Below are 13,678 nucleotides of genomic sequence, written 5' to 3'. Positions count from 1 at the left end.
AATTTTTAAAACCAAGCTCCTCAGTGATTCTAATGCACAACAATTTTGGGAACTTCCACTGTAGAGACCCTACACAGAGGTTACATTCCTGACCAGGGGGTTGTGACAGTTGCCCTCCTGTTTCCGAAGTGGTTCATGCAAGCAGTTGCTTAGAGGAAGGGCAAGAATCTTGGGGTCATGCTGTGAATGGCTGGGATTTATAAGAAGGCTGTGGATGCTGTCAACTTTTTGATGCTGGTGGTTGGCAAAAAGCAGGGAATAGTGTTTGTGGAGTGAATGAACAGATAAATGAGTGGGGTAGGTGTGACAACGAGTGGTCACAGTTGGGCATGCAGCGGTCACTTGGGCGTTGTGTAGAGACCAAGTTGAAGTTGGGAAGAGGGGAGACAGTGGGTCAAGTGCTAGGATATAGGTGTGTGTGGGGTGGGGGGTGGGCGGGGCTGCTGCTGTGGCCCAGCCTCCTGAAGTCATTAATCACACACTCACCAAACCGTAGCTTCTGCCCCGTGTGTCAAAATGAATCTGTGCCGTGTTGACAAAGCAAGCCTTCACAGCTGTGAAGGCAGGTGACGGCAGCACTGAGATGGGAACAGGGCTGAGCCAGCAATGGCCACTTTGCCTCTTAGATTCCAAGGTTGGTCTGCTGCTGAGACCTTTTGTTAGAAGAGAGGAGATCAAGCGTTTGCAAGATTCCTGAGTGTCAAACAATGACTACAAGAGAACTCATTCGTAATGCTGACTTCATGCCTTCTGTAGGTCCATATTTTAGTTCCCTTTCTACATGTTTACCAGGAAAAAAAAAAGAGAGAAAGGATGCTGGTCAGATTTGAGGCTTGGCCAGGTCTTAAAATTTGCTGGGGATGGGGGAGGGAGGGGAGGATTTAGGAAGAAATAAAAAATGACTATGAGTACATATAAATCTAGACATTAAAACATTTTTCCCTCAAGTGGACTGATCACAAAATTAAAAAAAGAGTACATGTTTGTTGTGAAAAGCTAAAATGGTGTAAGAATGAATAAAATAGAAAATTAAAGAGACCTTCTGACCAGTGTCAATTCCATTTTTAGAGTAAATGTTGTTGAGATTTTAGGGCATATTCTCCCAGAATGTTTGCACGTTCTTCCAGGTCTGAGCAAATACCCCTAAATGGAATCTTATTATACTTGTTCCTGTCCCACTCTCTGCTTTGTTGTGTAGGTATCTTTCTGTATCGCTGATGCATATAGAAATTGCACATATGCATTAATGCATATGGAAATGTTAAATCTCTGTGTTGTTTTCCACTGTATATCTGCTCCATAGTTTATTTAATAATACCCTGGGTAATTATTTATGCTGTTGCTTATTTTTTAAACTTACAAATTTTTTAAACAAATCTTTTTGACTCTTGGTCTTTCTCTATGTAGTATTCACTGTAGGGATAACCTCTGGGATATTTATTCCCACACAAGGAATGACCTGTGGGAATATTTCTGTAGAATAGTTTCCTAAAAGCGAATTTATTGCACCAAAGATAAAATATATTTGAACTTCTTTGAGAAGGGGCACAAGGGAGCAAGGGGCATAGAGAGAGAGGGAGAAAAAGAGAGAGTGAGAAGCAGGGCTCATGTTCAGCAGAAGTGGGGTTCATACTTATCCAGTGTGGGACTCGAACTCACAAATTGTCAGATCATGTCCTGAGTGGAAGTCAAATGCTTAACAACTGAGACCCCCAGGCACTCAATATGTTTAAACTTTTAAAAACATTGCTAAATAGTCCACTAGAGATATTATACCAATTTATACTCCTCTCAAGAATGTATGAAGATACTTACATTTCCCCACACCTTCATTAATACTGAGTGATGATAGTTTTAATCTTTGCTAACTATATAGATTTTAAAAAATACTTCATTAGGTCTGGTTATTACAAGTTCTATCTTCTTGTAAAAATAATAAATGTTTATTTCAGAAAAAGTAGAAATCATAGGTAAGGATGAAAATATAAAACATCTAGAGCCCCCGCAGACTGCCACATTTAGCATCTCAGTGTAGATTTCCCTCAGAACAAGAGTAACACATCCCTTCAGCCCTCTTCTTGCTTTTTGTTTGGGTAAAAGTTTCAGCAGTTGAGTTGAAAGACAAAATAGCAAATACATTTGATTTGGATGTCAATGGCTAATTGGTTGGGGATGGTACTCTTTCTCTGTGAGTATTTAAAGGACTATTTTGGCAGATCGTATTTCAAGCCAGTGGGTGTCAGGAGAGGAAGGGGCAGGGAGGGGAGATAGGCCTAAGGAGCCTTCCAACCTGCCTTGTGGTTGACTTTCCATTGCGGAAGCTCATTATTTAGCTCCCGAGATGGTGATGCAGTGGTTTTTTTGTTTTTTTTTTTTAAATAACAACTGAAATATTATCTTGGAAATCCAGAGAACAAGCATGTTAGAAAAAGACCGGATAGGAAAAGGTAAAAATAAAAAGGTATTTGGGAAAGAGTTCCAGCCAATGGGGCAGGGGGGACCTTCACACCTGACATGGGGCAGAATTTAGGAACATAACTGAACCATAAGCAATGTTGAGGTGTTTATTGGACTGCAGCTGAGATACCTCTGAGGTTAATGAGACTTTTGAGATGGTTGAAATTGTTCAGATCTCACACAGTCCTGCATATAGAGCAATTTCACAGGATTTCCTTTTTAACCATGTTTTCATGAAAACCATCAATCCCCGAAGCCTAGTGCATGCCAGATGGAATAAACTTCAGTAGTCTAAAGGAATGACCCAAGAACAAACTTTGTTAGCAGCAGTCGGGATTAGCCTTTGTGCCTCCTTGCCCCCAAATCCCACCCCGGCTCCTTCATCTGAGGATCAGTCTCCATGACTATTCAACTATATAAAAACATCACCAATTTGGTTAGTTATTTAACTGAGGAGTGGGAGGAAGTGTTGCTTGATATAATTGATGGGTCAAGAGTGTTAAGTTAGGGGCACCTGGGTAGCTCACTTGGTTAAGCGTCCGACTTCAGCTGAGGCCATGATCTCACAGTTCGTGGGTTCGAGCCCCGTTTTGGGCTCTGTGCCGACAGCTAGCTCAGAGCCTGAAGCTTGTCTTCGGATTCTGTGCCTCCCTCTCTCTCTGACCCTCCCCTGCTCATGCTGTTTCTCTCTCTCTCTCAAAAATAAAACATTAAGAAAAATTTAAAAAGAGTGTTAAGCTAGAACAAATCTGGGAGAGATAGATGATAGGTTGAAATATAGTTGCTATTTTTTCAGTGATGTGTACCAAGGAATTTTGAGAATGTTGGGCTATTTAGATCTAGAGAGGACTCAAATGGCACTTTTAGATTTTTTTCTATAGCACTATTGGTGTCTACACCAACACAGATTGGTAGAGTTTCCTGGCATATGCAATTGCTAATATTTTTTATCAGGAGAAAAATATTATTCCTACTTCTTCTTATTACAAACTATAAAGCTAATGTCCACTGTCCAGTAATGACTGCCAGGATGGCCTGGGTGATTTTATCTGAAACTACTTGAATTTTTCATCTTAAAAACCCTTTGGAATCTTTGTTCGTGCACACTATGGTTTGTTGCAGGTTTAAAGTTCTGTGTTTTTTTGTTTCTAATGTAGATACAGCCTTATAATGTACAGCAGTGTTCACTAATTAAAATTGTAAGCATAATTACTATCCATGATACTTATTATTAGCTAGCATTCATAAAGCTTCAAAATTCACTTCATTCTTTCAAGTAGTGAGTAATTAGTTTCTTTGGGTTTGTAGCTTTATCATCCTTTTATGGCCTGTTTGGAAGGAATAAACAACCCACCTCCCGGGAGACTGCTTTAAAAAGCTGGAAATATATCGTCCAGCTAGTGTAATGAGGCTAATACAATGCAGAAAATATGACTTTTCCGTGGTTTTACTAGCCAGTTTTTCCTTGTATTTATTGAACAAATAACTATTCAACCCTAATGTGTACTAGGAATGTTGGAGAGATAGAGATGGATCACTCAGAGATTCTGCCCTCAAAGACCTTAAGGTTTTGGGAGGAGGAAATGAGAGTGAACATATCTACGTTAAACAAGCCAGCGTGTGCATGGTGGTGTAAATGACCATGTGCACCATCAAAGCAGGGAACGACTGTCCTCTGCTGTATGATCAGCACCTAACGCAGTGTAGTAAAATAAGTGGTTCAAGGAGTGAATTTTTGGATCAGTGAATGAATGAATAATTAAATGTATTAATTCGTATTTCTTCCCAGATGCGTCTATGAGCTATTGAATTTTTTTTCTTAATCTGACTTATTTTCATTGTTCTCAGGTAACTCAGCCGTCATGGCTGTCTCTTTGCCACCTACCCTGGGACTCAGTTCTGCCCCAGATGAAATTCAGCACCCGCATATTAAATTTTCAGAATGGAAATTTAAGCTATTCAGGGTGAGATCTTTTGAAAAGGCACCTGCAGAAGCTCAAATAGAAAAGAAAATTTCTTCTGAGGGGAAACCTTCTCTGGAGCAATCTCCAGCAGTCCTGGACGAGGCTGATGGTCAGAAGCCTGCCGTGAGTCAACCAGCATTAAAAGCTCACCCTACGTTTTTGAAGAAATCCCACGATGATGGAAAAGCAAGAGAGAAAGCAATCCACCAAGCCAATCTTCGACATCTCTGCCGTATCTGTGGGAATTCTTTTAAAACTGATGAACGCAATAGGAGCTATCCAGTCCATGGGCCGGTGGATGGTAAAACCCAACTCCTTTTACGAAAGAAGGAAAAGAGAGTCACTTCCTGGCCAGACCTCATTGCCAAGGTTTTCCGGATTGATGTCAAAGCAGATGTTGACTCCATCCACCCCACCGAATTCTGCCACAGCTGCTGGAAGATCATGTACAGGAAGTTTAGCAGTGCCCCGTGTGAAGTTAGCTTCCCAAGGAAGGCAACCATGGAGTGGCACCCCCACACATCATCTTGTGACATCTGTCGTGCTGCCCGCCAGGGACTCAAGAGGAAGAGTCATCAACCAAATGTGCAGCTCAGCAAAAAACTCAAAACCATGGTTGGCCGAGTGAGAAGAGCCAGTCGGCACAAGAAAAGAGCTAAGGCAAGGATCAGCCGCAAGGAAGTGATGAAGAAGATCTCCAAGTGCGGTGACATCCATCTTAGTACCAAGCTTCTTGCGGTGGACTTCCCGGCACACTTTGTGAAATCTATCTCCTGCCAGATTTGCGAACACATCCTGGCCGACCCTGTGGAGACCAGCTGTAAGCATGTATTTTGCAGGATTTGCATTCTCAGATACCTCAAAGTCATGGGCAGCTATTGTCCCTGTTGCCAATATCCCTGCTTCCCTACCGACCTGGAGAGCCCAGTGAAGTCCTTTGTGAGCATCTTGAATGCCCTGATGGTGAGATGTCCAGCAAAAGAGTGCAATGAGGAGATCAGCTTGGAAAAATATAACCGCCATGTCTCAAGCCACAAGGAGTCAAAAGAGACCTTTGTGCATATTAATAAAGGGGGCCGGCCGCGTCAGCATCTCCTGTCATTGACCCGAAGGGCCCAGAAACATCGCCTGAGGGAGCTCAAGCTGCAAGTGAAAGCTTTTGCTGACAAAGAAGAAGGTGGAGATGTGAAGTCTGTGTGTCTGACCTTGTTCCTGCTGGTGCTGAGGGCGAGGAATGAGCACAGACAAGCCGATGAGCTGGAGGCCATCATGCAGGGACGGGGCTCTGGCCTGCAGCCAGCTGTGTGCTTGGCCATCCGTGTCAACACCTTCCTCAGCTGCAGTCAGTACCACAAGATGTACAGGACTGTAAAAGCCATCACAGGGAGGCAGATTTTCCAGCCTTTGCACGCCCTTCGCAATGCTGAGAAGGTCCTTCTGCCAGGCTACTACCCCTTTGAATGGCAGCCACCTCTGAAGAACGTCTCTTCCAGCACTGACGTCGGCATTATTGATGGCCTGTCTGGACTGTCCTCTTCTGTGGACGATTACCCGGTGGACACCATTGCCAAGCGGTTCCGCTATGACTCGGCTTTGGTGTCTGCTTTGATGGACATGGAAGAAGACATCCTGGAAGGCATGAGAGCCCAAGGCCTGGATGACTACCTGAATGGCCCCTTCACCGTTGTGGTGAAGGAGTCTTGTGATGGCATGGGAGATGTGAGTGAGAAGCATGGAAGCGGGCCAGCAGTTCCAGAAAAGGCGGTTCGCTTTTCGTTCACGGTCATGAAAATTACCATAGCGCACGGCTCAGAAAACGTGAAGGTATTTGAGGAAGTCAAACCTAACTCTGAACTGTGTTGTAAGCCCTTGTGCCTCATGCTGGCAGACGAGTCTGACCACGAGATGCTGACGGCCATCTTGAGCCCTCTCATTGCTGAGAGGGAGGCTATGAAGGCCAGCCACTTAGTGCTGGAGATGGGAGGCATCCTTCGGACTTTCAAGTTCATCTTCAGGGGCACTGGATACGATGAGAAGCTTGTCCGAGAAGTCGAAGGCCTTGAGGCTTCTGGCTCTGTCTACATTTGTACCCTTTGTGATGCCACCCGCCTAGAGGCCTCTCAAAATCTTGTCTTCCACTCCATAACCAGAAGCCACTCTGAGAACCTGGAGCGCTATGAGGTCTGGCGTTCCAACCCGTACCACGAGTCTGTGGAAGAACTGCGGGATCGGGTGAAAGGAGTCTCATCTAAACCTTTCATTGAGACAGTCCCTTCCATAGATGCACTCCACTGTGACATTGGCAACGCGGCTGAGTTCTACAAGATTTTCCAGCTAGAGATAGGGGAGGTGTACAAGAATCCCAATGCCTCCAAAGAGGAAAGGAAAAGGTGGCAGGCTACACTGGACAAGCATCTCCGGAAGAAGATGAACCTGAAACCAATCATGAGGATGAATGGCAACTTTGCCAGGAAGCTCATGACCAAAGAGACAGTTGAAGCTGTCTGTGAATTAATCCCCTCTGAGGAGAGGCACGAAGCTCTCAGGGAGCTGATGGACCTTTACCTGAAGATGAAACCCGTATGGCGATCATCTTGTCCTGCTAAAGAATGCCCAGAATCCCTCTGCCAGTATAGTTTCAACTCACAGCGTTTTGCTGAGCTCCTCTCTACCAAGTTCAAGTATAGATATGAGGGCAAAATCACCAATTATTTTCACAAAACCCTGGCACACGTGCCTGAAATTATTGAGAGAGATGGCTCCATTGGGGCATGGGCAAGTGAGGGAAATGAATCTGGCAACAAACTGTTCAGGCGCTTCCGAAAAATGAATGCCAGACAGTCCAAGTGCTATGAAATGGAAGATGTCTTGAAGCATCACTGGTTGTATACCTCCAAATATCTGCAGAAGTTTATGAATGCTCATAATGCGTTTAAGAACTCTGGGTTTACCTCAAACTCGCAGGCAGGCTTGGGGGACCCACTCGGCCTAGAGGACTCTCTGGAAACTCAAGATTCGATGGAATTTTAAGCAGGGCAGCCACTTTTCTGTTGGTTTTGCAAATAAGTTTTCTTCTGGGTTGCACTGAGGCCTTCTCCTAGCACCCGTCACTCCTGCGTGTGGGGCTTTACCACCCAAGCAGTGGTAGATCCGGGAGGCCAGAGGTGTTGAATCCATGCCAGGAATAGATAACTGATGAGCTGATTGCTTGAGCCGTTGAGGGAGTTCAGAAAAGCAACAGGAGAAATCAGTTATTTGAAAGCTCAGTCACTCAGAACAGGAGTAACTGCAGGGGACCAGAGATGAACAAAGATGTGCGTGTGTGACTGAGTGACATGGAAAATCAAAGCTGAGGTTGTCAAAGAAATAGCCAGGGAATCCAGGAAAGGAATTTGTCTTGTGGTTTCCATTCCCTACCCCCTCAATTTATTATACATTATATTGAGAAATAAGTGTTTTTTTAAAAAATACCATTTCTGTAGAATTCTTTATTTTATAAATTTCACAGATCTTGCCTTATTCCACAAGATCCAAAAATCTTTAAAAGCGTTTCGGATTTCTCTAATAATAACACCTTGCACCTGTGTGGCATGATCACCTTTACAAAGTGCTCAGTGCATTTTCTAATTTGGTATATTTATGCAGAAATACCATATATCTAGAAAAATTTTGGAAAATCAGCCCTCTTCTGGGTTTCAATGATGTCGATATTGAATGACCTTAAGGGTTTTAGGAGGTCATCTGCTACCATGAATTTTTCAATAATAAAGTGGGAAGAATAAAACTGTTAGCCACAGTTAGTTATATGAAATCTTCTGATAATACATTTTTCTTAGCTATCAATAGCCAAGCATGATTTTTGTTTTTACTTTTTAATTTCAATTACTTTAGAGTCTCCAATGCTTTTCTATGTAATCTTGAAGCCACAGCATCTTTTAAAATTTGGGTTTACTTACTGTATAAAAACAGATTTAATGCTTTACTGAAAATTTTCTGCCAGATTTTTTCCACGTGGAACCTGGGTCAATTTTACTAAATCCAGATTTTGTGGAGTCCTTCCCTCTGCAATGTATTACCCTTTCTATTAAGACCAGTTTACTTTTTTAATTATTTATTTTTATTTTTTGAGAGAGCATGAATGGTGCAGTGGCAGAGGAAGAGGAAGAGAGAGAAGGAGAGAGAGAGAGAGAGAGAGAGAGAGAGTCCTAGCCAGGCTCCACACCCAGTGTGGAGCCTGACGCAGGGCTTGATCTCACCACTGTGAGATCATGACCTGAGACAAAATCAAGAGTTAGGGTCTTAACTGATTGAGCTACCCAGATGCCCTGAGATCAGTTTACTTTCAGTGTATTCAAATTTTGCCTCATTTTTCCTTACAACAACTCTGTGAGGATCGACATTGTTCCCACTTGATGGAGGGTTAAATGATCTACTCGGAGTTACAGTGATAGTAAATATCTGATCTGGAATTTGAACTCTGGCATTTTGTTTCCAAATTCCATGTTCTTTCCACCACAAAAATTAACCACCATTTTTTTTTTATAAGGCAGTATCATCATTTGTTTAGGATCCAAAAAGAATCACTATAGTTTATAATTCTGGGGAGCAGAGATCGGTGGGTTTTATAAGTTATTATTGTGCTTTGGGCCCTTTGATAGAAGAAGAGAATGTTAAAGCTCTCAAGAGCCCCCCAAATCTCTGGTGGTTCCAGTTATTTGGAAACTATTGTCTTCATCCTTAGGAATTTGAGAATTGCCAATTACTGGCAATTTAGAGCAAGCATGGGATTTTATATGCTAGTGAGTCATAATGATATGTTAGTGTTAATTAGTTTTTTTTTCTTTCTTTGATTTTATTGGCCATAATTGCCACTGTTCATACACAGTATATCAAAGAGCTGTATAATTTAGTTGTCAAACGTGTGTCAGTGACATTCTTGTAAATGACATGCATTTAGTGGTTTTGTAGGGTTCGAGCCCTGAATTTTCCATTAAAAAATACAGCAGTTTTTTCCTTGTTTTTTATATATAGCATATATATATACATTGCAAAGACATTTGTAATTTAGTTTTCAAAAATATACACAGATTTTAATTGCTTTTTTTTCCAGAAAATGTTGTTTTGTACTTTGTTAAATGAATGGGCTTCTGAGCCACCTCTTCCCCTCATCCCATTTAATCCTTGCAGAGCGTCTCTGCACTACTAAACAGCTAAATTTATGTAATCGTTCATTTCCTGAGGCGTGCCGGTGCTGGTTATTTGCAGACTGTTTCCCCCCATTTCCACTCCGGTACTTGATTGGTGGCACTGTAAATACTTTCCAATATTAAATTCTCCTTTCTAGCATTGTGGGATCTATTTTGAATGCATGTGACTAACAGCATGATTTATAGCACAACCTTCCCAATAATCTCTTAATCAGATCATATTTTGATAAACCCCAGAAACATCTGGCCGTGGGAATTTCAATAAATGCTGCCTATGGTTGTTTGAGCCCTCATTTTTGAGATTGCAATATCCAAGACCTGCCTTTATACTGGAGTTTTATTTTTGACAACGCCCATTGTATACGTGCTGCCAAAGCAGGCACGACAAGGCCCCTTGTAAATGCAGTCACATACTCCAGGGAAATTCACCATGCTGAATGGAGCCTTTTTTTGGAGTAGAGACTGGGACTTCAGAAGTGCAATGCATTTTTCTCCAGTGAAACCTAATTCTACAAGTTTTCCTACCAACCCACGGAGGCGCACTGCAGGGACCAGTGATAATGGCTGATGAAAACTGATGAGTGGTTGGGGGGAGGTCAAAAAGTGCTTTGGGATTAACAAACATGCACTGAGAAGCAAGAGCAGGAGAAAAGATGTCTTTTCCTTCCAGGTGCCTCAATTTGTTTTCATAAAATCGAGATGAAGATAACGATTTTGTTGGGTGAGTATGTAGGTCTCCTATTACATCAAACAGAATTCAAATTCCACAGACTAGGAGGCGGGATTTGTAGGTCAGCGGTGTTTGCGAGAAACAAATCACCATTTGGATGCAAATGATTCTTCATTGCAGATGTGAGTCTTCAGTTGTTGTACGGGAGATGGTATATTCTTTCACTGTTAAGAGATTTAAAAAAAATTGTTAATGTTTTATTTACTTTCTGAGAGAGAGAGAGAAGATAGAGTGCAAGTGAGGGAGAGGCAGAGAAAGGAGACACAGAATATGAAACAGGCTCTAGACTCTGAGCTGTCAGCACAGAGCCCAAAGCAGCGTTCGAACTTACGAATCGTGAGTTCATGACCCTAGTCAAAGTCCAACACCCAACCAACTGAGCTGCCCGGGGAACCCCAAGAGATTTTAAGTAAGGGTGGATATTTTGTTCTATTTCATTTTTTCTCTGTAACTGTAGAAACCTACATAAATATACCTCAGATATCATTTTTGGTAAGAGTTTTGTGTGGCACTCCAGTTTATTTTCTTGACAAATAATCATAAAGTCTGCTTCATGGCTTCCAAGAGCTTTCTTTGTTGTGTTTTGGGGGGGAAGTTCAGATGCCAGGATGCAATGGAATTTATTTGATGTAGCTTACCTATGTTTCTATATCAAATGTTTTCAAATTAAACAAATTATGTGTTGCAATACTTACTTTTATATTTTAACATTTTTACTCCTTATTAATATGAATATTGTTTTTATGAACAACTTTATGTTTAAATATTTGAAATAAAAGTTTAAAATTTGGAAATAGCTTGTATTGTGATTTATATTCAAATAATAATATTAAGTACAACATTTGGAAAAATGAAGTCAACACAGTTTTTTTTGAGGAAAATACAAAATAAATTTGGTGAACTTTAGAATAAAGGGGAACAGAATAGTGATAATGAGCATAATTTATTCTAATATAGGCTGAGACCATTTGTTTCTGGATATTTGAAGTGAATAGTAAAAATATAGAATTTGAAAATCAGTGGTTTTTGACTGTTTTTGAGAATCAAATAAAAATATGGGCCTGTTTCTCAGAAAATTCACATTTTCATACACTGAAAATTTTGTTCAGATGGTTGACTTGTCCAGAGTCACACAGATAAATAATGGCAGGACTGAGCTAGATCCCAGGTTCTTTTGTCCAGTACTTTTCCTAGTGGTGATGGTGATGTTGATGGTGATGATGATGATCATAATAATAATGTTACAGAGAACAAGAACATCTGCCACTTAGCAAACAGGGTGGTAAGCAGTGGTGCGTGGTTTTCTCATTGGATTCTTTCAGAGCGGGTCCTATTACCTCCAGGTTGCACACCAGGTCACTGAAGCTTAGCTCAGCCACAAAAAGGCAGACCTGCAGCTCCACAATTTCTCTTCCATTTCTGTCCATTTTACCTTTACTCTACTCAGTCATCTCCTTATCATCCATAGATTTTCAAGCATCTCAGCGCCATTTTGATAGAGACCTCTGAGCTCCCTTCTGCTCAGAACAGAGATTCAGCCTCGCTGCCTCTGTGCAAATGTATTAGGTTTTAAAATAATTTTTAAAGTATATTTATTTATTTTAGAGAGAGGGCGAGAATGTGTGGGGGAGAGAGAGAGAGAGAGAGAGAGAGGGAGAGAGGGAGAATCCCAAGCAGACTCCATGATGTCAACACAGAGCCCAATGCAGGACTCGATCTTACAAACCACGAAATCATGACCTGAGCAGAAATCAAAGGTTGGGCGATCAACCAATTGATCCATTTAGGTGCCCTGTATCAGTTTTAAAAATATTGAAATATGTTTGTACTTGTAGGCAAATAGCCTGTGTCCCAAAGATCCCAATAGCCTTCCAATTCTGGCAGCCCTGCCTCATCCCCTTGGAACCCATGATCCAGCAAGTAACAGGTTAATACCAGCACACCAGGGAGCCTTAAGAATTGCTCCAGCACCATTTTCTTAGATTGATTTTTTTTAACTGTGCTATCCCTGCCTTGATTTATTTTTCCAGTTTTATTGAAATATAATTGACAAACAAAATTGTATATCAAGTGTACAACATAATAATTTGACATATGTTGTAAAATATTTACCATAATCAAACTAATTAATGCCTCTATCATTTCACATCATTATCTTTTATTTTGGTGTGGTGAGGGCGCTTAAGATCTACTCTCTTCAATTTCAAGTGTACAATACAGTATTATTAACTGTAGTCACCACCATGCTGTTCATTAGATCCTCAGAACTAATTCATCATGTAACTAAAAGTTTGTACCTTTTGACCAAGTCTTTGAATATTACTTTCACATTTGAGAAGGAAGAATCTCTTTACCCTTTAAGACCCAGCTCAGTTCTATATTGTTCCTGATACTCTTTCTAACTACTGCACCCTATATTTTAAAGAAGTATATATAGGATACCTTCTATGAACATGCAGTGTGTGCCTGGCATTGGAGATACAGTGATGAACAACACAATTTCCACTCACAAAGAGCTAGGTGGAAGTAGGCATTAAAACAACAGTGAGCCTAATAAATTCATCACCACATACTCTAGTAGATGTTATGAAGAAAAAGCACTAAATGCACTCTGAGTATAGTAGGACAATGTAATTTAAACTGGAGGATCAGAGAAAGCATTTAGGAAGAAGGAATCTTTAAAGAGAGATGGGTAGAATGAGTGAGGTGAGGACATGTGTGGGGGGTTAGACCAGGAGCAGACTTCACCTGTTGGAAGACTCTGAGGTGGAGAGCAATTGGTGGAGTCTAGGAACAGAAGAAAGGTCCCTCTGACAGGAACAGATTGAGTGAAGGTGAATGTTTGGGGTTGTGAGTGTTTGGAGAATCAGGCGGAAGCCTTTTTATGCAGGACATGATGAGCTGGGTAAAGACTTTGAACACTACTCCACTGCAAATGGAAACCTTTGAAGAGTTTTGGGCAGATAATGGATGCCATTCAAGCCAAGCCAGGAGTGGGACTTGAATGAAATGTTTTCAGAAGGTGTATGTGTGAGGGGATTCGTCCAAGATTAAGAAGGGTCATGCGTATATATTTAAATGATGGAGTAGCATTGTCAAACACTTTTTTATGTCAATTATACATGGCCTGCTAATTCACATGACTCGCTACCTCAAACAACTGTGTCCAAACCTAGGCAGGAGGACATGAGAGAGGTTCTGCAGTAGCATCATCTTGTCATGAATTTAGCATTTCTTCCCATGACAGTTTTCCTTCTTTCTCATGGAAAGTCCCTTTTCTCCTTGGTTTCTATATGATTGTTTTTCTCTCTTGATGGTGA

At 41.3% G+C, this 13,678-nt stretch overlaps 1 protein-coding gene across 1 annotated transcript; it reads left to right on the top strand.

Moving 5' to 3' along the window:
- Nucleotides 1-4,319: 4,319 nt before the first annotated feature.
- On the top strand, nt 4,320-7,451 carry RAG1 (recombination activating 1). The gene has a single exon (XM_029956008.1). It carries the CDS (start codon nt 4,320-4,322, stop codon nt 7,449-7,451), a length of 3,132 nt encoding a protein of 1,043 aa, XP_029811868.1.
- Nucleotides 7,452-13,678: the final 6,227 nt, after the last annotated feature.

This window comes from Suricata suricatta, chromosome 11 (genome assembly GCF_006229205.1).
Source record: "Suricata suricatta isolate VVHF042 chromosome 11, meerkat_22Aug2017_6uvM2_HiC, whole genome shotgun sequence".
Lineage (NCBI taxonomy): Eukaryota > Metazoa > Chordata > Mammalia > Carnivora > Herpestidae > Suricata > Suricata suricatta.
The sequence above is the reverse complement of the archived record's forward strand: the minus strand, read 5'-3'. Positions and strand labels throughout refer to the sequence as shown.

Coding starts and splice junctions, on each gene's coding strand:
- RAG1 (XM_029956008.1), top strand. CDS start 4,320: ATGGCTGTCTCTTTGCCACCTACCCTGGGACTCAGTTCTGCCCCAGAT.